The sequence below is a fragment of the Symphalangus syndactylus genome, chromosome 19, assembly GCF_028878055.3.
Source record: "Symphalangus syndactylus isolate Jambi chromosome 19, NHGRI_mSymSyn1-v2.1_pri, whole genome shotgun sequence".
Classification (NCBI taxonomy): Eukaryota; Metazoa; Chordata; class Mammalia; order Primates; family Hylobatidae; genus Symphalangus; species Symphalangus syndactylus.
Window position 1 is genome coordinate 50809651 of NC_072434.2, and position 23063 is coordinate 50832713.

General features: G+C 39.4%; 1 protein-coding gene across 6 annotated transcripts in view; it reads right to left on the minus strand.

Annotated features, from left to right (window-relative positions):
- The window catches only part of PATJ (PATJ crumbs cell polarity complex component), a 425559-nt gene that overhangs the window by 249851 nt on the left and 152645 nt on the right, over positions 1-23063 (minus strand). For all 6 annotated transcript variants that reach the window (XM_055235148.2, XM_055235146.2, XM_063613334.1 and 3 more), the window contains exons 23-26: positions 14904-14975; positions 13425-13602; positions 6601-6711; positions 1577-1654 (exon numbers count right to left, since the gene is read on the minus strand). In XM_055235148.2, coding sequence (XP_055091123.1) covers positions 1577-1654; positions 6601-6711; positions 13425-13602; positions 14904-14975 — 439 coding nt within the window. The remainder of the gene's footprint in view (positions 1-1576; positions 1655-6600; positions 6712-13424; positions 13603-14903; positions 14976-23063) is intronic.

Here is a 23063-nt window from a genome sequence, read left to right on the forward strand (position 1 = left end):
GGTGGTAGGTTTATATTTTTATTTTTTTGTTTCACCAGTATGGTTTTCCCAGTATTCTTCACTAGATTATTGTATGTTTTAAAAGAATAATGTTTCAAGATGTCAAATAAATATATAAAAGTCAATTTTATGTCTACAAGCCAGAAACAAACAGAAAACACAATTTAAAGAGATATCATTAAATAGCAAAATAAAATACCTAGGAATAACTCAAGATTTCAGTATCTTTTTAAAGAAAATTATAGGCCAGGCACAGCAGCTCATGCCTGTAATCCAAGCACTTTGGGAGGCCGAGGCGGGTGGATCACAAGGTTAAGAGATCGAGACCATCCTGGCCAACATGGTGAAACCTTGTCTCTACTAAAAATACAGAAATTAGCTGGGCATGGTGGCACATGCCTGTAATCCCAGCAACTTGGGAGGCTGAGGCAGGAGAATCCCTTGAACCCAGGAGGTAGAGGTTGCAGTGAGCCAAGATCGCGCCACTGCACTCTGGCCTGGCGACTGAGCGAGACTCTGTCTCACAAAAAAAAAAAAAAAAAAAGAAAAAGAAAATTATAAAAATTAATTAAAAGAAATAAAAGAATTTAATAAATTAAAAAATCATATTAATGGCTTAAAAGTCTCAACATCCAAAAGATATAACTTCTTTCTAAGTTAATCTATAGATTCAACAAAATTCCAACCAAAATCCCAAAAGAAACCTTTGTGGAATTTAATAATCTGATTCTAAATGGATATGGAAAAAAATTATATAAACAGTTAAGACATGTCTAAGAAGAAGAAACATATAAAAGAAAGTGCTCTGTCAGGAAACAAGATTGATTACTAGGCTTTAATAATTCCGTCAGTGCAGCATTTGTACTGGGATAGACGAGCTGATCAAATGGAACAAAGAGAAAGCTTAGAAACAAACTCCCCCTTGTAACCTGAGATATAGCAGAGTTGGACTGCAAATCAGTGGGTAAAGGAGGTCTATTTTAAAACAGTGGAACAGTAATTCCCCAAGAGAACAATAAGTTCTCTTGATGGGAAAAAATGAAAATTCATCCCTACTTGACACCACATCTTAAAATAATTTTTAGGTCAATAGATTCTACTTTAATAGAGGTGGGCAAACAGGAATGGAGGATTAATTCTGATTGACAGGAAGGATAGTTTTCTCAGGAGAGATGACCTTTGATGTGGTCCTTGAAGAATGAAAAGGGTTCTTATGGGAGAGTAATGTGGGAAATGGACTTCCAGGCGAGAGCAGCAAGATCAAAGTCTCAGTGTGAGAAGCATGTTCTGGGAATGGACAAACAACCAGCCTGTCTGAACAGGAAAGAAAGCTATAGACATTGATGGCTGACTGGCCATTTATAGTATTTTTGCATCTATGCTGCACCAGGTTTCTGTCCTCTATCCTGGTAAGAACCAGTTATATTTGCAGGAAAAAAAATTATAAATATAGTGCTTCTACAACACTGACACTCATCAAAAAGCCACTTCTATTACAGCTCAGATAAGGAAAAAAACAAAAAAACAAAAACAAAAACAAAAAAAATTTTTTAAACCCTTGAGAAGTTCAAGTTACCTTTTCTTTCTTTCCTTGGGTGTCCTGGTACTGGTTACTGGTGATTTTGTTGGCCTTGTTATGTACATTAGGAATGACCTATGGTGACAAAAAAAGGGGTGGGGGGAAGAAAATGTTTAACTGACATAATCATTCCTTTTTTTTTCCTTGACATTCCAGAATGGAGAATTTTTTTTCAATCATTACATTTCTTTTTTTTTTCTTTTTCTGAGATGGAGATTCGCTCTTGTCACCCAGGCTAGAGTGCAATGGCACAATCTCTGCTCACTGTAACCTCCGCCTCCTGGGTTCGAGCGCTTCTCCAGCCTCAGCCTCCTGAGTAGCTGGGGTAATAGGCGCCTGCCACCACACCCAGCTAATTTTTGTATTTTTAGTAGAGATGGAATTTCACCATGTTGGCCAAGCTGCTCTCAAATACCTGACCTCAGATGATCCGCCTGCCTCAGCCTCCCAAAGTGCTGGGATTACAGGCGTGAGCCACTGAGCCTGGCCTATCATTACATTCCTTAATGTATTTGTTTAAACAGCTAAAATCTTAACTTTGTAACTTCATCTAAAGAGTAAAAGTATGAGAAGTACAATTCAAAGCAAACAATAAAACTTGGAAAGCCTGAGAAGATATATAACTCTAAAATATTATAAAGTTATATATATGCCATCAGGGCATAAAAATGCAGATTTCTGTATGTGGATCCAGAAGCTGAAGACGAAAAAGACTAAAAACAAGGTCACATACTGACCATGGTCCAAACGTCACATTTTGCAAGATAGAGTTTTAGGGGTGATCTAATTAGTTATCCAAGAACATAGGATAACACACCTGTTTGACAGATTTACCTTATTCATCATTGTACCCCCAGTTCAAGTATATTATCTCCCACACTGTGTGTACTCAATATTCCACTATCACTATTAGCATAAGGATGAATTAACAAATCTATTCTCACCACTGAATAAGCTTAATGAGAGTGGAACTCAGTGTTATTTTTCACTATTTCTCTGGTGCTCAGAAATGGCCTAATACATAGTTGTACGTAATAAATGTTTATAAATGAATGAACCAGTTTAATTTTATAAAAAGAGGCTCCTCAAAGAGCTAGTACGGATAATCTTGGCATAAAATCTGGTGAGAGACATGAAGATTAAAAGAAAAAAACAGGCCAAGTACAGTGGCTCATATCTGCAATCCCAGCACTTTGAGAGGCTAAGGCAGGAGGATTGCTGGAGTCCAGGAGTTTGAGACCAGCCTGGACAACAAAGGGAAACTCCATCTCTACAAAAATTTACAAATTAGCTGGGTGTGGTGGCGTGCGCCTGTAATCCCAGATACTTTTAGGGCTGAGGTCGAGGCTACAGTGAGCCACAACTGCACCGCTGAACACCAGCCTGGGTGACAGCGCAAGACCCTGATTCAAAAAATACATAAATAAATTAAAAAGAAAAAGACAAAAAAAAATCCTTGCTCAGAAAATTAAAAGACTGCATGCCTGGAGATAATTAAAAACAAAACAAAAAGCCCATTTTCCCCTAAATGCAATTTAAGATTAAATTTTCATTTTTAATATAGAATGTAAATAAAGTTTAGAATGAGAAAGTCTCAGAAATGTGTCATTTATGTAAAAAACAACAGTAATGATACACTAGTACCTAATATTTCTATCTCTGTTTAATACATGTAACAACCTAAGTCAGATTTCAAAGACTGGTGGGGTTTACAGGCATGTGTTCCTTGTCCTGAAGAATCTTAAACAAAACACTTTGCCTCCCTGACAAGTCAGAAACTATCTGACTTGTCATATATATATGATATATATATATATATATAAATATATATATGATGTTTCTGTGAAGTGCAGTTATGTTATTAAGTGGAAAAAAATTACCTTACAGAAAAACTTTCTATGGGACTTACTCTCAAATAAGTATTTGCCAAGTACATCCAAGTAGATACACACATTTTTCCAGAAGGCTGAAAATACACTTGAGAAAGTCAGGGTAAGAAGATTTGAAAGATGTATTGGTGGCTGGGTGCGGTGGCTCACTTTGGGAGGCCGAGGTGGGCGGATCACCAGGTCAGAAGTTCGAAACCAGCCTGACCAACATGGTGAAACCTCGTCTCTACTAAAAATACAAAAATTAGCTGGGCGTGGTGGCATGCACCTGTAATCCCAGCTACTCAGGAGGCTGAGGCAGAAGAATTGCTTGAATCCGGGAGGCATAGGTTGCAGTGAGCTGAGATCACACCACTGCATTCCAGCCTGGGCGAAGAGTGAGACTCTGTCTCAAAACAAACAAACAAACAAAAAACAACAACAACAAAAAACCAAGAAAGTGTATTGCTGATGCTCCTAAGGCAGCTGATAATGCACACAGATAAAAACAACCACTGAATTCATAGTGTTGAGGAGAATGTTTATGTGGCCAAGGTACTTTTAGACATCACCTTTGATGGGCACAACATTAGAAAATGACTTTTTTTGGGGGTTTTAAGGACAGTTCAAAATTTAATGTAAACTAGATAAAAATGATTAAGCATTGCCTATATTTTCTATTTCTGGATAATCAGTACTACTTGCAATAATAAATAAACCAAAGACAGCACCATGTTACAAAGACATGAAACTTGATTCTCCTTTCATTTGCCTCACTCAATAAGAATCACTTTGCCCTGTCCAGGCGCAGTGGCTCATGCCTGTAATCCCAACACTTTGGGAGGCCGAGGCAGGAGGATTACTTGAACCTGGAGTTCAAGACTTGCCTGAGGAATAAGGGGAGACCCTGTCTGCAGGAAAAAAATAAAAAACTAGCTGGGCATGGTGATGCATGCCTGTGGTCCCAGCCACTTGGGAGGCTGAACCGGGAAGACTGCTTGAGCCAAGGAGTTCAGGCTTCAGTGAACGATGACTGTGCCACTGCACTCAGCCTGGGTGACAGAATAAGACCCTTTCTCAACAAAAAAAAAAAAAAAGAGTTACTTTGCCCTATAAACAAAGTTGAAAATGGAACAAGTCATGGACATAGTAATTAACATCATCAATGGGATATGCTCCCTTGGCTAGAACCACAGATGGTTCAATGCCTGATGAACTGAATGTACAATGTGACAGTCTATTATACTACATAGGGAATAAGTAACTTGAGCATGGCATGGTGCTGAAGAGATTTTCTTTGTTTGAATAATTGAAAGAAATTGCACTGTTTGTGTCATCCAAACAAAACTTTCCACCTCAGCTCACTAGCAAAGGTTGGATTGAAAGCTTAGCCTTTTTGGCAGGTCATTCACAGCTGGCCACACAAATGTATAATTTGATTGGCTCATTCTCATTCATAATTATTGATTTGGAAGTATAATTTGGCAAAGAACAATCCGGCCAATTTTCCTGTTGAACTAGGTTTCCAGAAATAAAAGCCATGGCCTCAACTACATTCTCAATATTATAAGAATTAAAAACTGAATTCTAAAAATTCTTATTGAATTTCAAATTTTATGAAAACAAGAGAACTTTATTCAGCTCACCTCTCTCAATTAGTCTTGATGATGTAAACATGGTGCTAAGAATGGAAGGCACCATACTGCAAAATGCAGTGACACAGCAGAGGTGCCAATGCAGGCTGCAGCTCACTGTGCATAGGCAGGTTACAAGCATGCAAAATATTCCATCAATGCCCCCACCACTGGGATAGCCAACCATATACCCGTCCAGTTTGCCATATAAGTATTATTTTCTTTTTGCCTTGACATACAAAAGATTGGGATGCACTACAAAACTATATTGGAAAGCAAATAATTTTTTAAAATATGCAGTTAGAAGTGCATATGTAAGCCTGGGGAACAAAGTGAGACCCTGTCAAAAAACAAAAAAAAATTCACCAAGTGTAGTGGCATGCACCTGTAATCCCAGCTACTTGGGAGGCTAAGGCAGTAAGATTGCTTGAGCCCAGAAGATAAAGGCTGCAGTGAGCTATGATTATGCCACTGCACTCCAGGCTAGGTGACAGAATGAGACTCTGTCCCCAAAAACAAGCAAAAAAGGAAGTGTCTATGTTTTGAACAGCTGTCTTCCATTATAAAATGAAGAAAAATAATGTTGAATATTGCTTCCAGTTTTAAGGGTGATGTTTCCGTTGCACATTGTAGTATAAAATCCACATCCTGCCACTGACATTTCATATCACAGTTCCAATTCCATACCAAAGGAGTAATTAATTACAGAAGAAAAATTGTAGGTCAGGCGCAGTGGCTCACACCTGTAATAACAGCACTTTGGGAGGTCAAGGTGGGCAGATCACTTGAGGTCAGGAGTTTGAGACCAGCCTAGCCAACAAGGTGAAACCTCGTCTCTACTAAAAATACAAAAATTAGTGGGGCATGGTGGCACATGCTTGTAATCCCAGCTACTCGGGAGGCTGAGGCACAAGAATCACTTGAACCTGGGAGGCAGAGGTTGCAGTGAGCTGAGATCGTGCCACTGCACTCCAGACTGGGCAACAGAGCAAGACTCCATCTCAAAAAAAAGAAGAAAAAGAAAAATTTTATGATTAAATATTGCTATTTTTACATTTGGAATCTCCAACATTAGAACACACAACAGTACAACATGTCAATATGTTTTTATTTTTACATCATTTAATAAATATACACGACATGTGATAGTATCTCTACAATGTTTTTACACCTGACCCTCTGTTCAAAGTATTTCATAAACAAAGTAACTGGCTCAGAAAAGTAACCTCCAAGTTAGCAAAGCTGGTAAATAAGGAATCAAGAAATTGAAAACAGGTCTGTTTGATTCCAGAAGCAGTAACTTAAACCAATGCACACTGTAATGACTCCAATTTGACCAGCAGATCAAAACTGGAGGGGAAAAAAGGGAACTTTATGACTAAATTTTTATGAAGCTCATACTTTAAGTATAGTTTGGGAACTACAATGAAAATATGTGGAAAATACTTAGAGGCCAAAGCTTGGTCTGCAGGTATACAGAGTGTTGTTAAACTTTTTGAAAATATGAACTAAAACTTACTCGTGGAGTGGATGACAAGCTCTGAACAACGAACACCACAGGGTTTCCTGCATTCTTAATGGCCTCAACTGCTTCGCTGTGTGAGGCATTCTGCAAATCTACTCCAGACACCTGAAACACAGAAGCAACTTATTTCAATTAGAACAGCACTAGATATTGTGGACAGGTTAATTCAAAGTTCATGTGTATTATCTAGTTATGAGAACGGCCAGAGTCTAATGAGTTAGATCACAGTCAGAAAAAAATAAGATTGGCCCATAAAAAGCTTGGCAATTTTAGAAGAACATGTTTAAGGAAACTAACATTTCACCTTCAGAAAAGTAGATAAGAAAAATATATTAATAAAAACAGCCCTGGTTAAATATAATTATCCAAAACAGGTAGCTCGGTCAGTAACAGAACCTCAAGATGTCTGTCACCTCTGCCAAGAGCACAGTACATAATTCTGAGTGGGATAAAGGAGGCTGGGAATATCTATGGACTTTTATCATCTCTCCATTAAGCTGAGAGGCATAATATTTTAAGTAAGTTGACTGTTATCACAATTGAGTAGTTGGACATTTCTCAAATTATGTTTAAAAAGAAGCACCAAAAAACATCCACAAGTTCTTTTACGAAAACTATTTATATGTTCAATAAATTTGAGTAAGTGTAAACAGTTCCTTATTATAGAAAATTTCAGAGAACATAACTTGCTAACATGCCCATAAATCTCCAAGAGCACTCTGTATTTCCAAAACATGTTTAACAGAACTAATTTTTCAAATCTATAATGTAACAAAGCCTTGGTAAATGCTGGGATGGTCTGTGGTCTCAATGGATAGTGACAATTTGTGAAGACTGCTTTGCTATTAGAGGACCGAGGAAACAGGAATGTGGGTGGAAAGGGATGTAGGATGTTTTTAAGACAGGAGGAAATATTACAGCAATAATGATACAGTGCAGAGAAAAAAATGGATGATAAAGGAGAGACATGACAACTGTAAAGACAATATCCTTGGATAGTCAAGAGGAAATGATTCCTACTGCACAAGTTAGAGAGATTGGCTTTGGATAGAAGCACAAATGTAGTTCCTTTGCTGTTACAGAGGCAATTAGAAAAAAGCTTTGGTGAGCACTGGAAGCAGGGGAAGTTCCCTTTAACTGCCTCTATTTTCTCAACGAAACCTGAAACTAGGACCTTAAACTGAGAGCAAGACTGAGGAAAGAGGCATAAGGGGTTTGGCACAGTTACCCGTGGTATTAGTTTGTTCTCACACTGCTATAAAGAACTGCCTAAGACTAGGTAATTTATAAAGGAAAGAGGTTTAATTATCTCATGGTTCTGTATGGCTGGGGAGGCCTCAGGAAACTTACAATCATAGTGGAAGGGGAAGCAAACACGTGGCAGGAAGGAGAAGTGCCGAGAAAAGAGGGAAAAGTTCCTTATAAAATCATCAGACCTTGTGAGAACCCACTCACTATCACAAGAACGGTAGAATTGGGATAACCACCCCCATGATTCAATTACCTCCCACTGGGTCCCTCCCATGACATGTGGGGATTCTGGGAACTACAATTCAAGATGAGATTTGGGTGAGGACACAGCCAAATCATACCACTTATAAAAATTGGAGACTGAACCAGCTAGGAGAATATTACAGGACAGCAGGGCAAAACTAAAGACCTGCTTGAAGGGGTGCTCATGAGCTTCTAATGAGACCAGATACCATGGCTGGTTATTTCTCCAGCCCTGCTAGAGACCTGGAATAAGCAGAGCTGCACTTAACTAGGGTGTGATTCTCCCAGACAAGTTCAGTGAAAGGAAAGAGGATCAACAGTAGGAAGCACATGCAAGGGAGGGGTTGGAGCCGCCAACCACTGAACTTGAGCAGGCTGAGGAGAAAGTGAGCACATGAGAAGCTGAGGACATAGATGTGTGTGCCTGTGGTATAATATGAAATGTCCTTGTTCTTGTCACAGAGTACTCTTGGAATTTCCTGAGAGATAGGAGTGCCTTTTGTTATGTATTAATAGCCCCTTTCACATCTGAGTTTATGCTACTGAGGTGGCTTGGGGTAGATCCCCTGGATAGCCTCGGGATGGGGCCAGTCACCAGAAAGACCAAAGGATTAAAGAATCCCTGCATTCGCCCTACGATCTCCAAGAAGTGAGGGTGGGGGCTAGAGATGAAGCTCTGTAAAAACCCTTGAACAACAAGGTTTGATGAGCTTCTGGGTTGTTGAACATGTTGACATGCTGGAAGGGTAGCAGGTGGTACACCCAGAGTGTGGATGCTCTGTGCCCTCCTCCGCATACTTTGACCTATGCATCTCTTCATCTGGCTGTCCATCTATAACCTTTGTATAACCGGTAAATGTGTTTCTCTGAGCTGCCCTAGTAAATTAACAAAATTCAAGGGGAGGGATGTGGGAACCCTGGTTTGTAGCCAGTTAATCAGAAGTATAGGTGACAACCTACTAAGATTGGCATCTGACCTGGGGGCAATCTTGTGGGACCAAACCCTCAACTGTGTGATGTAATGCTAGATCCAAGTACATAGTATCGGAATTCAATTAAATTATAAGACAGTTGGTGTCCGCTGGGGATCTGATACTATCTCCAGATACATAGTATCAGAATTAAAAGACATCCAGTTGGTGTCGACTGGAGAACTGCTTAGTGTATGGGGGGAAACTCCTACACATCTGGTCACATCTAGTGTTCTGTTTTGAGTGTGAGAGTAAAGGGAAAAGGTTGGTAAGAATATGGAGAAACTTACACATTGCTGGTGTGAATGTAAAACGGTATAGCCAGCCACTCTGGAAAGAGTTTGACAACTCTTTTCAAAACCAAAAGTACAATTACCATAAAACTCAGTAATTGCACCCTTGGGTATTTATCTTACAGAAATGTAGACTTATTTTCACTCAGGAATTTGTACACAAACATTTAGAGCAGATTTATTTGTAATAGCCAATAATTAAAAACTACCCAAGTGTCTTTCAATGGGTGAATAATTAAACAAATTGGTACATCTATATTATGAAATGCCACTGCTATGGTTGGAATTTATGTGTCCTTCACAATTCATATCTTGAAATCCTAACCTCTAAGGTGAAGGTATTAGTAGGTAGGTAGGGCCTTTACGAAGTGATTAGGTCATGAGGGCTCTGCCCTCAAGAATAGGATTAGCGGCCTTATAAAAGAGACCCAAGATAGCTAGCTCATCCCTTCTACCATGTGAGGACACAGAGAGAAGGCACCGTCTCTGACACCCCAGAAAACAGGTCCACACCAGACACTGAATCTGCCAGTGCCTTGATCTTGGAGTTCCCAGCCTTCAGAACTGTAATGTAATTTCTATGTTTGTGGTATTTTGTTTTGGCAGCCTGAATTTCCAAAGACAACTACTCAACAAAAAGGAAGAAAGTGGTAGTTTCTTTGTAGACAGAGGGTCTCACTATGTTGCCCAAGCACGTCTTGAACTCTTGGACTCAATCCATTCTCTTGCCTCCGCCTCCCAAAGTGCTGGGATTACAGGTGTGAGCCACCTCACCCAGCCATGGGAATGAACTATTAATGTGCACAACAAATTGAATGAACCTCAAGGAGATTATGCTAAGTAAAAAAAGCCAATCTCAAAAAATACATAATGCATAATTGCATTTATGAGACAATTGTGAAATAACATATTTATAGACATCAAGAAACAGAAAACTGGTTGTCAGAAGTTAGGGATGGGAGAGAAAAGGAAGAGGCAACCAAAAGTGAAGAAGGTGACTGCTTCTCCTTCCACCATGATTATAAGTTTCCGGAGGCCTCCCCAGCAATGTGGAAGTGTTAGTCAATTAAACCTCTTTGTTTTATAAATTATCCACTCTCAGGTATTTCTTCATAGCAGTTGAGAACGGACTAATACAGAAGGGTAATGCAAGGGAGTTTTGTGGTGATGACACAGCTGAGTCTCTCAACTGTGGTGGTGCATATGCAAGGTTTTACATGTGATAAAACTGTATAGAACTACAAACACACACACAAATCAATGCATGCATAGCTGGTGAAATCTGAATAAACTACGGATTGTGCCAATGTCAATTTCTTGGTGTTGCTATTATAATATAGTCGTATAAGATATTAAAATTGGAGGTGACTGAGTGAAGGGTACATGGGACTTCCCTGTACACTTCTTTGTAATTTCCTATGAATTTATGATGATTTCAAAATACATTAAGAAAAAATATAATACAAAATATTAAAAAATTAAATTACAATAGAGCAATCAAAGTAAAAAGGGAATTCATCTCACTTATTTTCTAGATGATTAGATTCAAAAAACAAAATTTAGTTGTATGTTGCTTACAAAAAATACAACTAAAACTAAATGAAAAGAATGGTGGAAAAGAAGGAATGAAAAAAGTAAAGTACCGTCTGGGCGCGATGGCTCATGCCTATAATCGCAGCTGAGGTGGGCGGATCACCTGAGGTTAGGAGTTCGACATCAGCCTGACCAACATAGCAAAACCCCGTCTCTACCAAAAAATTCAAAAATTAGCCAGGCGTGGTGGTGGGTGCCTGTAATCCTAGCTACTCGGGAGGCTGAGGCAGGAGAATTGCTTGAACCTGGGAGGTGGAGGTTGCAGTGAGCCAAGATAGCGCCACTGAACTCCAGCCTGGGCAACAGAGAGAGACTCCATCTCAAAAAAAAAAAAAAAAAAAGCAAAGTGCCATGTAAATTAATAACTAAAATAAAACAAGGTTACCAATATTAATAAAATAGAATTTAAGGCGAAAAGTAACTAATAGGAATAAAGAGGAAAACTACATAATGTCAAAAGCAAATCACCAACAACAAATCCACTAAATATATACAGCAAAACCAACAGAATTACAAAGAATAGCAAACAAATCCATAATCACAGTGGGAGACAAACTCTAACTGAAACTGAGGAAAAAGACCAAAAAAATTAGTAAGAATATGGGACTCCTTATTTGTTTATCTAACTGACTATTACTATATGGATGTCAAATAGGCATCTTAGCCTAACATGTCTCCCCAAATCTGTTCCTCCCACAGTCTTCCCCATCTCAGCAAATGGAAATTCCATCTTCGATTCCTCAAGCTGAAAAGCTTTTGAATTATCTTTGCCACTTTATTCTTTTGCATCCATTCTGTTAGTAAGTCCTATTATTCACCTGCAAAATATACTACAACCTGACTGCTCTCCTCTTGGTCCAGGCCGCCATTCTTTCTCTCCTAAGTTACTGCAACAGCCTTCTAGCTGAGGCCCCTGCTTCCAACCCTGCCCCTGAAGCCAGAATACTCCTTTGAAACAATACTTACTTGCTCATAATTCTCCAGTGACTCTCCACTGCGTTCAGAGCAGAAGACCTTCCAGAGCTTTCAGGCTCTACATGATGTGGCTTCCCATCACTCCTCAGCCCTTTTCTCTTACCCCTTCTGGCTTGTTCACACTATGCTATCATTGCTGGATTTACTGCTGCTCCTTGAACACATCCAGGCAAGCTCCTACCTCGGAGCTTTTGCGTGTTTTTCTTCCTCCATATATCTATATGGCTCACTCTCTCATTTCCTATATTTGTCCCAGTATCATCTTCCATAACAAAGCTATTAAAATTGCAACTATTGCTTTCACCATCCCCCCCAACCCCGATGCTCCTTATCCTCCTCCCCTGCTTTATTTTGTTCCCTAGCTACTTATTACAATCTGACATTCTACATATACTTATTTATTTTATTGTCTATTCCCCCATTCCCACTATCATGTAAACACCATAAGGGAAGAGACTTTTGGTCATTTTCTTCATTGCCATATTAGTAGTATATTTGAAAATTGTTTTAAAGATTGCACAGCACAAATATAACTCAACATTTGTGTATACAGAGTAGCTTTTATGTAGTTCTTTAATTTAATCCTCACAATAATGCTATCGATTTTAAATTCTCATTTCCATTTTATCTGAAAACATTAACCCAATGCAAAGAAATGTATCACATTCAGACCTCAGGGCATTCTCAGTGGTTTCATGTGCCCTTTTTTTTTTTTTCTTTTCTTTCTGCTTTGAGACAAGAGTGTTGTTCTGTCACCCAGGCTGGAGGGCAGTCTGATCGTGGCCCACTGCTACCTCCACCTCCAAGGTTCCAGCAATTCTCCTGTCTCAGCCTCTCGAGTAGCTGGGAATATAGGCACTTGCCACTATGCCCGACTAGTTTTTGCATTTTTAGTAGATGGGGTTTCACCATGTTGGCCAAGCTGCTCTCAAACTCCTGACCTCAACTGATCTGCCCGCCTCGGCCTCCCAAAGATTACAGGCGTGAGCCACCGTGCCCAGCCTGATGTACCTTTAAAACTTAGCGCCCACAAAGCATATCAGGTGCGAATCACGGATCCTCCCCTCCCCCAACAGAGCCTTCAACCTTCCAGGGTCAACTTCTTTCTCTAAACAAGCATAGATATCCTACTGACACACAATTATAAAATTTAGAGCTTCAAGAAAAAAATTTAGAGCTTGTTAAAGAATGTGGGAGAAGCATAATGCCTACCATCTGCCCTGTTCTATATAGAGCCCTTTGTTAGTTAAAATGTTTTTTGCGATCAGCTGAAGTTTTTCTTTTATCATTTTTTTATTTGTTTACCCCTGCCCCCACTCACTTGAGAAATGCATAAATTGTGCATACAATATACAAACTAAGGCATATAAATAGAGCACACCAACTGTACACATACGGTCCCCAACACATAAAGGAAGGTATTCTAGCTAAATGATTATTTCACTGTCTTACAGTATGTTTCCAATAAAAACAGTACTTTAACATCATTTACCTCAAGTATTTTATCTCCAGTTTTAAGTGCGTTCGTCTTCCCTGCTGGACTGTCTTCTAAAACTTGTTTGATGAATATACCTTTAAGTTCCTCTCCATTCTTTAGACGTTTTATAACAGTTTGTCCACCAACAATACTGATCCCAAGAGACACATTGGGTTCTCTCAAAATCTCAACACTATATAAAGGAAAAAAGCAAAAGTCACCCATCAACAAGTTTAATCTGTTGGACTGTAAGTATTCCATTTGTATCATATCCTTGTGACTCATATAAATTTTTGAAATATATTTTTACAAATGTTATACAAATTATACCTAGTTCCAACATTATATTATCAATAATTCATAACAAGTGAAAGTTTCAGTTCTGAAAAGCATAGATTTCTAGAATAATAAATATAACTCCAAATATTCAGTGAAGATTTAGCTGAGCCCTAATATTCCCATCTCCTATCATAATATATTTTCTGTCATTAGTCCTTTTCATTTATATCCGTAACATTAGCAAAGAATGGACTGAAGAAATAACAAATGGGCAAGACAAAATCAAGAAAGCCACATACGTCATTTCGGCAAAAAGTACAGACTTTCAGAAGAAAATAAATTTGCCACTGAGTGGCTCATTGCCCAAGCTGCTTTTCCCAGTCAGCAGGTTTGACTCTGTGGTTCTTTAATCAGAGGACAGATTTTACCTACTCCTAAGGCCAGAAGGTTTTGTTTTCTTCCTACCTCCATGTCATTATTTAAAAGAAAGTATGAAATGAAAACTGCCCACCTCAAAATCTAATAGGTTTTGCACTGCAGCCAATAATTAACTCATTAAAAAAGTAACTCAGAAAACAACTCTTAAATGTTTTAAGACAAATTCAGATTTCAATTACAAGAAAAGAACCAGTTTGGGTGGAGGTGGTGGAATTAATAATGGATACGGAATAGAGAGAGCAGCTAAAGGAAGACTTTCATCATCTTAAAGTGCAGCCCTGGTGAGGACTTAAAACTACAGCGACGGGTGAGGACTTAAAACTTCCCCCAGATCCAAGGGAAGATGGGTTTTCAACACATTCTGTTAGCACAAACATGGACTCTCCACCAGGGGAGGAAGGTAGAGATAAACTGATATATACTAGAAGCCTCAACTACTGTTATTGTTGTTTACCACAAAAGAAAGCTTTACTGCATTCAAGGCAGCTTTACCTGACTTGCTTAATGACACAGTGATAAACTATACTTGTTAGATGGACATCTAAGTTGCTTTCTCTGAAAGAGTATCAAAGATGTTCCTAATATTAGTTATAGTTGTTTTGTTCAGCTAAAAATCTCTAGATAAGACAAAATGAAACTAAAATGTAGGCCAGCTTACAGGTGAATTATCACAATTTCTCAATGATTAGAGTAGGACTAAATAATGTTCTGTTAAGTTAAAGAAAAGAGCAACTGGTTGTGCTCCTATTGAGAAAGCCAATAATGTCATCCACATACATTCTCGGTGGACCCCAGTGGCTAAAATTTGGAGTTTCTTCTCCTTCGCCTTCTTCTCTCTCGGGTAAGTCACTACAGAGGGAAAAAGAAAAAAATACATACAATTTTAAGGCATACTCATTATTAAAGGTCCTTGGAAAGTTTTGAAATTGTAAAATCTATAGGTAGTTAAATGATTCTCAATTTTTAAGTTTTTAAAATATTTACATCAATAAATATGCAAAGCAAAAATATACTGCCTTAACATTCAACTCAACAAATCCCCACCCAGCATTAGAAAATCACATAATTATTATAAACACTTTTATTAGTGACACTCTAGATGCTAAAAATTTGTGTTTGATTTGTGCAATTTCAAATTTGTTTCTTTATCAATATCTAAAATGTTATAAAATGTATTCCTTAAAACTTGGTATTGTTTGACCAGCTAAGACACAGAAATCGACATGTATCATATATATCAAGTATAAATCAACATGAACAGGTCAATATGATCCATCTTTCTAGCCCTAAGTATTTCCCCTGTCATTTGTATCCCATGAATATTTTGCATACTTATATGGAACTTTTCAGTTACTTATATTATCTAATATGATCCTCACTGCTTCCCACCTACCACCACCATATTTTCATCCAGCAAGTTAAGTTAGTATAGAACTACTGAACTGAACATAGTGAAACCCTGTCTCTACAAAAAAATCAGCTGTGCATGGTGGCACATGCCTGTAGTCCCAGCTACTTGGGAGGCTGAGGCTGGAAGATTGCTTGAGCCTGGAAGGTCAAGACTGCAGTGAGTCATGTTTGTGCCACTGCACTTCAGCCTAGGTGACAAAGCAAGACCCTGTCTCAGAATAAAAAAAGAACTGCTGAACTGGATAACGTAAAAGGCTGAGTTACGGAGTATTTAGTTATAAGATTAATGCAACAGTGAATAGACAGTGCCATATATCATCTGGAAGAGAAATCAGGAGTCATAAGCTCAAGTCTAACTGATACCATGAAATAGGTGTGTGGCTTTGGACCACTAAATGAAATCGGTCTGAGGTTGTAAATTGTATTACTCTACACGAAAATCTAGGCACTACCTCTTCCACTTCATTTTCATAAAAACCCTTGGCCAGGTGTGGTGGCTCATGGCTGTAATCCCGGTGCTTTGGGAGGTCGAGGCAGGAAGATCACTTAAGCCCAGGAGTTCAAGACCAACCTGGACAACATAGTGAGACCCCATCTCTAAAAAACAAAAAATTAGCTGGGCATGGTGGCACACCTGTAGTCTCAGCTACTGGGGAGGCTGGAGGAGGAGGATCATTTGAGAACAGGAGTTCAAGGCTGTAGTGAGCTATGATCACACCACTATTCTCCAGCCTGGGCAAATGAGCAAGACCCTGTCTCAAAAACAAAAATCCCTCTAACCTATAAAGTAAGCACAGAAGATCATATTATATTTTACACAGGAGGAACTGAAGCTTGGAGAAGGTTTAAGCATACAACCTCACAACCTTTCCTCACGTATCCAAATCTGTTTTAGCCCTAAGTTTCAATACTCCCATTTTTCTCTGAACTTTCAAGTAAGTCCTATAAAATGCAGCAAAACTCTACCTTCTTGGCCCGCTATAGACTTAGTATCTAGGATAAAACCGTTGTAAGGCCATGTGAAAAGGAGAAGGCTGAAAGGATCTAGACAAGCCAAATATCAGTGAAGAAATTAGGATCGTTACATCTCACCCACTACCAGATGTCTTTCTTACCTTGGCCAGTCTAATTTTTATGACTGAAAGTATCACAGCATTCAGGGGAAAACAACTTGGCAGACACTTGCTGGTTACTTTCTAATGTCTTTTTCTCCCCTTCTTCCATAAATACATAACCCCTCTTTTATTCTAGGTGGCACTATGCCCAGCTTTGAAAAAAACACACTTTCTGGACTTTCTTTCAGCTAATGGGAACTGTGTGCCACAGTGCTGATCAGTGATATAGAACCAAAAGTCCCTGGATGAGACTTCCAGGAAAACTCATTAAAAGGAAGGAGAATCAGCTGGCAGGAGCCTTTTGCTCTATGCCCTCCCCCTCTTCTTGCCTAGAATTCACAGGTGATATTGGTGGTAAAACATTCATCTTCAAATCCTACAGAAACAATGAGGAGTAAGGCCATACATTAAAGGCAGCAGAGCAGAAAGGACAAGGTATTTAAGACCCTGATGACAACAGCACCACACCATCCTAAGACCACCTTCTTCAGGACTTTTCACATGAAAAAAACTTGCCTTTGTTTGGTTAAGCCACACTAAATGGGGTTTCTGTTTATGAGTATGTAACTGTAATCCCTCAATGATACACCCACAATTCCACCAATTCAAGTAAACTGTTTTCACTTTAACCTATCACTTTTTTGTTCTTTGCAACTATATTATCATTAGATAACTGTAATCATAGCACAAACTGTCCTATTTTGATGATCCTGTGTAATAATAACAAGGATTAAATTAGATATTAACTGAGGCTCAACCAATATTCATTTCCTCTATAATTTTTTTCACTTGAACTTATAACAAAAATCTACCCACATAGTATCATAATCTTCATCATTTTTTATTTACTAGTAACTTAAGAGGCCATTGTATTGATGTAATTTATCTGCTATCTCAATATATGATGCATTTAGATTATGTATTAGTCCATTTTCACATTACTATAAAGATACTACCTGAGACTGGGTAATTTAAAAAGAAATGAGCTTTAATTGACTAACAGCTTCACATGGCTGGGGAAGCTTCAGGAAACTTACAAATATGGCAGAAGGTAAGGAAACTTACATACATGGCAGCAGGAGAGAGAGAGTGCACAGGAAAACTGCCACTTTTAAATCATCAGATCTCGTGAGAACTCCCTCACTCTCATGAGAACATGTGAAAACTTCCCCCATGATCCAATCACTTCCCACCAGGTCCCTCACCTGACACATGGGAAATACAATTTGAGATGAAATTTGCGTGGGTACACGGAGCCAAACCATATCATTCCACCCTGGCCCCTTCCAACTCTTATGTCCTTTTCACATTTCAAAAGCAATCATGCCTTCCCAACAGTCTCCCAAAGTCTTAACTCATTTCAGCATTAACCCAAAAGTCCAAGTCCAAAGTCTCATCTCAGACAAGGCAAGTCCTTTCCACCTAGAAGCCTGTAAAATCAAAAACAAGTTAGTTATTCCCAAGACACAATGGAGGGTACAGGTATTGGGTAAATGTTTTCATTCCTAATGTCCTCCAAATAGGAGAAATTGGCCAAAACAAAGGGGCCACAGGCCCCATGTAAGTCCAAAACCTAGTAGGATAGTCATTAAATTTTTTTTTTTTTTTTTGAGATGGAGTCTCCCTCTATTGCCCAGGATGGAGTGCAGTGGCGCAACCTCGGCTCATTGAAACCTCCACCTCCCAGAGTTCAAGCGATTCTCCTGACTCAGCCTCCCGAGTAGCTGGGATTTCAAGTGTGCACCACCACTCCTGGCTAATTTTTGTATTTTTAGTAGAGATAGGGTTTCACCATGATGGTCAGGCTGGTCTCAAACTTCTGACCTCAGGTGATTTGCCTGCCTCAGCCTCCCAAAGTGCTGGGATTATAGGCATCAGCCACCACCTGGCCATAATCATTAAATCTTAAAACTCCAAAATGATCTCCCTTGACTCCATGTCTCACATCCAAGAAATGCTGATGCAAGGGGTGGGCTCCCAGGGCCTTGGGCAGCTCTGTCCTTGTGGATCTGCAGGGTACAACCCCCATGGCTGCTTTCACAAGCTGGAGGTGAGTGCCTACAGCTTTTCCAGCTGCATATGCAAGCTGCCAGTGGAGATACCATTCTGGGGTCTGGAAGATGGTGGCCCTCTTCTCACAGTTCCACAAGGCAGTGCCCCCATGGGGACTCCATTTGGGGGCTTCAAACCCACATTTCTCCTCAGCATTGCCCTGGTAGAGATTCTCCATGAGGGCTCTGCCCCTGAGCTGACTTCTGCCTGGACATCCAGACATTTTCATACATCCTCTGAAATCCAGGCAGAGGCTCCCAAAGCTCAACTTTTGACTTCTGTGCATCCTCAGGCCCAACGTCACATGGATGCCACCAAGGCTTGGGGCTTGCACCCTCTGAAGCAACAGCCTGAGCTGTACCATGGCCCCTTTTAGCCACAGCTGGAGCTGAAGCAGCTGGAATGCAGGGTACAAAGTTCCAAGGCCGCACACAGTAGCAGGGCCTTGGGCCTGGCCCATGAAACCATTTTTCACTCCTAGGCCTCCTGGACTGTGATGGGAGGGGCTGCCACAAAGATCTCTGACATGCCCTGGAGATATTTTCCCTATTGTCTTGGCTATTAACATTCAGTTCCTTGTTACTTATGCAAATTTCTGCAGCCAGATTGAATTCCTCCCCAGAAAATGGGTTTTTCTTTTCTACCACATGGTCAGGCTGTAAATTTTCTACACCTTTATGCTCTGCTTCCCTTTTAAATATAAGTTCCAATTTCAAACCATCTCTTTGTGAACACATACGATTGAATGCCTTCAGAAAAAGCCAGGTCATCTCTTCAATGCTTTGTGCTTAGAAATTTCTTCTGCCAGATACCCTAAATCATCTCTCTCAAGTTCAAAGTTCCACAGATCTCTAAGGCAGGGGCAAAATGCTGCCAGTCTTTTTGCTGAAGCACAGATTATTGGGAAGTGGAGCAAAGAGTGACCTTCAATAAATTCCTCATCTCCATCTGAGACCAACTCAGCCTGGACTTCATTGTCCATATCACTATCAGCATTTTGGTTAAAAGTATTCAACAGGTCTCTAGGAAGTTCCAAACTTTTCCACATCTTCCTGTCTGTTTCTGAGCCCCCAAATTGTTCCAACCTCTGCCTGTTAGCCAGTTCCAAAGTCGCTTCTACATTTTCAGGTTATCTTTAGAGCAGTACTCCACTCTGCCAGGACCGATTCTCTGTATTAGTCCATTGTCACACTGTATAAAGATACTACCTGAGACTGGGTAATTTATAAAGAAAAGAGGTTCAATTTACTCACAGTTCCACATGGCTGAGGAGGCCTCAGGAAACTTACAATCATGGTGGGAGGCAAAGGGGAAGCAAGGCACATCTTACATGTTGGCAGGAAAGAGACAGAGAGTGTAGGGGAAACTGCCACTTTTACATCATCAGATCTTGTGAGAACTCCCTCACTATCATGAGAATAGCATGGGGAAACTGCCCCCATGATCCAATCATCTCCCATGAGGTCCCTCCCCTGACACATGGGGATTACAATTTGAGATGAGATTTGGGTAGAGACACAGAGCCAAATGATATCAGATTGTATCTTGTGTTTTAGAATATGGACATTACTGCAAGGAATATCTTCATGCTGTGCTGTATTTTAGAATTCTCTGTTTGTGTGTGTGTGCGTGTGTGTGTGTGTGTGTGTTTTGAGACAGAGTTTCGCTCTTGTTGCCCAGGCTAGAGTGCAATGGCGCAATCTCGGCTCACTGCAACCTCCACATCCCAGGTTCAAGCTATTCTCCTGCCTCAGCCTCCCAAGTAGCTGGGATTACAGGCATGCACCAACACACCTGGCTAATTTTGTATTTTTAGTAGAGATGGGGTTTCTCCATGTTGGTCAGGCTGGTCTCAAACTCCCGACCTCAGGTGATCCACCCACCTCAGCCTCCCAAAGTGCTGGGATTACAGGTGTGAGCCACCGTGCCCAGCCTTCTGTTAAATATTAATTAAGATACAAAACAAAACCTAAAACAATACAAACCTTCCTCCTCTCCATTTTCCACTTTCCTGTACCCCAAATCATATAGGCATTTAGGGAAAAAAAAGGCAAGCATTTCACCATGACACCTTTATGCTATCATTATAAGCACTAAATTCTTTTTTTTTCCTCTCTTGTTATGTTGTTTTGTTTTTTGAGCAGAGTTTCACTCTGTTACCCAGGCTGGAGTGCAGTGGCACAATCACAGCTCACTGCAGCCTCACCAGATAGCTGGGACCACAGGCATGCACTACCATGCCCGGCTAATTTTTTTACTCTTTGTAAATACGGGGTCTCATTATGTTGTCCAGACTGGTTTCAAACACCTGGACTCAAGCAATCCTCCTGCCTTGGCCTCCCAAAGTGTTGGGATCATGGGCATGAGCCACCACACCTGGCCTAAATTCTTTAATTGGGGGGAAAAAACCACACCCTAAAATAGAAGGGAACCCAACCTTCAACAAATAGTATGGGCTATTTGTTTCTTAATTTTAAAAAGTAAAAACTAAAAATTTCCTAAACTGCTGACTCTCACATACAACTTAGGAGAAGGCGTAGGGGAAACCACTCTATCTAGAATATGAAAAAGTTTAGATTTCTTTGACAAAGTATGTCACAAAATGGTTAGTCTGTCAGAAGAAACTCACTGACTTTTTCAGAGCATAGTACCTTTCTTCAAGGTTTTAGTATACACACATTTTATTCAAACTAGTTCATACCTAATGAGAGATAGAACCTGTGAAAGCTTATCTAGATAGTGTGATTAGTTTCAGAAATACAGTCACAGGAGATGAGCAATTAAACAAATTAATGTAGTCACTTTACACTGATGAACACATGTACCTTTTAACCCAAATTAAAATTTAACTGAGAAAGTGAAATATTCTTACTGTACATATTAAGATGTAAATTTGCACAAACATATTTGAAATTTTAACAAGGAATTTCTAACCTCAAATTTTATAATTTGCACTGTGATTAAGTACGATCAGTCAGTTAGAATAGCTGATTGTATTAAGTATGTAATCCCATACTTAATAGCTCAATCAGCTAGAAACTCAAATCTTAAAATAACCGAACTTTCCGACCCTACAGAACATACAACACCAAGACTGAAACCTAATCTAAACTATGGACTCTGGGTGAAGATGATGTGTCAGTTTATCAATATTATCAATTGTAACAAATGTGCCACCCTAGTGGGCGATATTGACAATAAGGGAGGCTATGCATGTGGGGGTAGGGGGTATACAGGGTATCTCCTCTCTGTACCTTCTTCTCGATTTTGCTGTGAATCAAAAACTGCTTTAAAGAAATAAAGTCTTAAAAATGATCTGAACTTTTGCCTCTTACATTCAACCAGGGATTTATAACCAAATTTTTCCCCAAAGGAATTAACCATCCAATTGAAACAATGTGTTTTATTTCAGGCCTTTATCACAAATGGCTAAAGTTATAATTCTTTACAGATTTGGGGGGGGCGGGTGGAGATAGAATACCCCAAGAGCACACAAGCGGATATTAATGATAAGACTTCTTCATGATATACAAACTCTTTGCAAATAAAATGCTCATCATACAAAATATGATGACTCCAGACAGCCCAGGTGGCTTTTCCTCTTCAGTAGTACTTAATTTCACATAAAATTTCTACATACTAAGCAGTATGAAGGTCAAGTAAACTCAGTACCCAAAAATGATGGAAGCGGGGAGGGCTCCAATTGTGACTAAGTAATCTCATAATGTTTTTTCCTCTTTAAATACACATTCTATATGGCAATATTCTATGATATACCACAGGGAATATGAGCAACTGGAATCAAAAAGAATGGGCACTAGTGTTTTCTAAACTGGTAGGGTTATTTGTACAGATGTTCCACCATGATTTTGAAGTTGCAGAGCAAATTATTACCTGACACCAGTATATGAAGAATTAGGCATTTCCTTGCATTAACATTCAGACATTGTCCTGACTAAAAGAAGGTAGACATAAAAAAGTACCTACTGTATGACTACATGTACATGTGTTCTAGAACAGGAAAAACTAATTTACAGTGTTAGAAATAAGATTAGTGGTTGCCTGGTGAAAGACACACAAAGGAGTAGGAGGACTTTCTGGGTGATGGAAATGTTCCTTATCTTCATTGGAGTGTATATAACATGAATGTATACATATCTTAGTAGGCTGTACCTTAAAATGTGTGCATTTTATTAATATGTAAAATTGTATTTAAGAGCTTCCTTAAGAAACAGAAGTTCAAGCCATACAGAGGAAGTTGCTTCCAGAACATTACGTCTCTTCTGGCCTTCTGTAGAGCCTGAATTAGTAATCAAAGATCTAATTATATTTTCAAAGGCATTAGTGTAGTATTTCTATG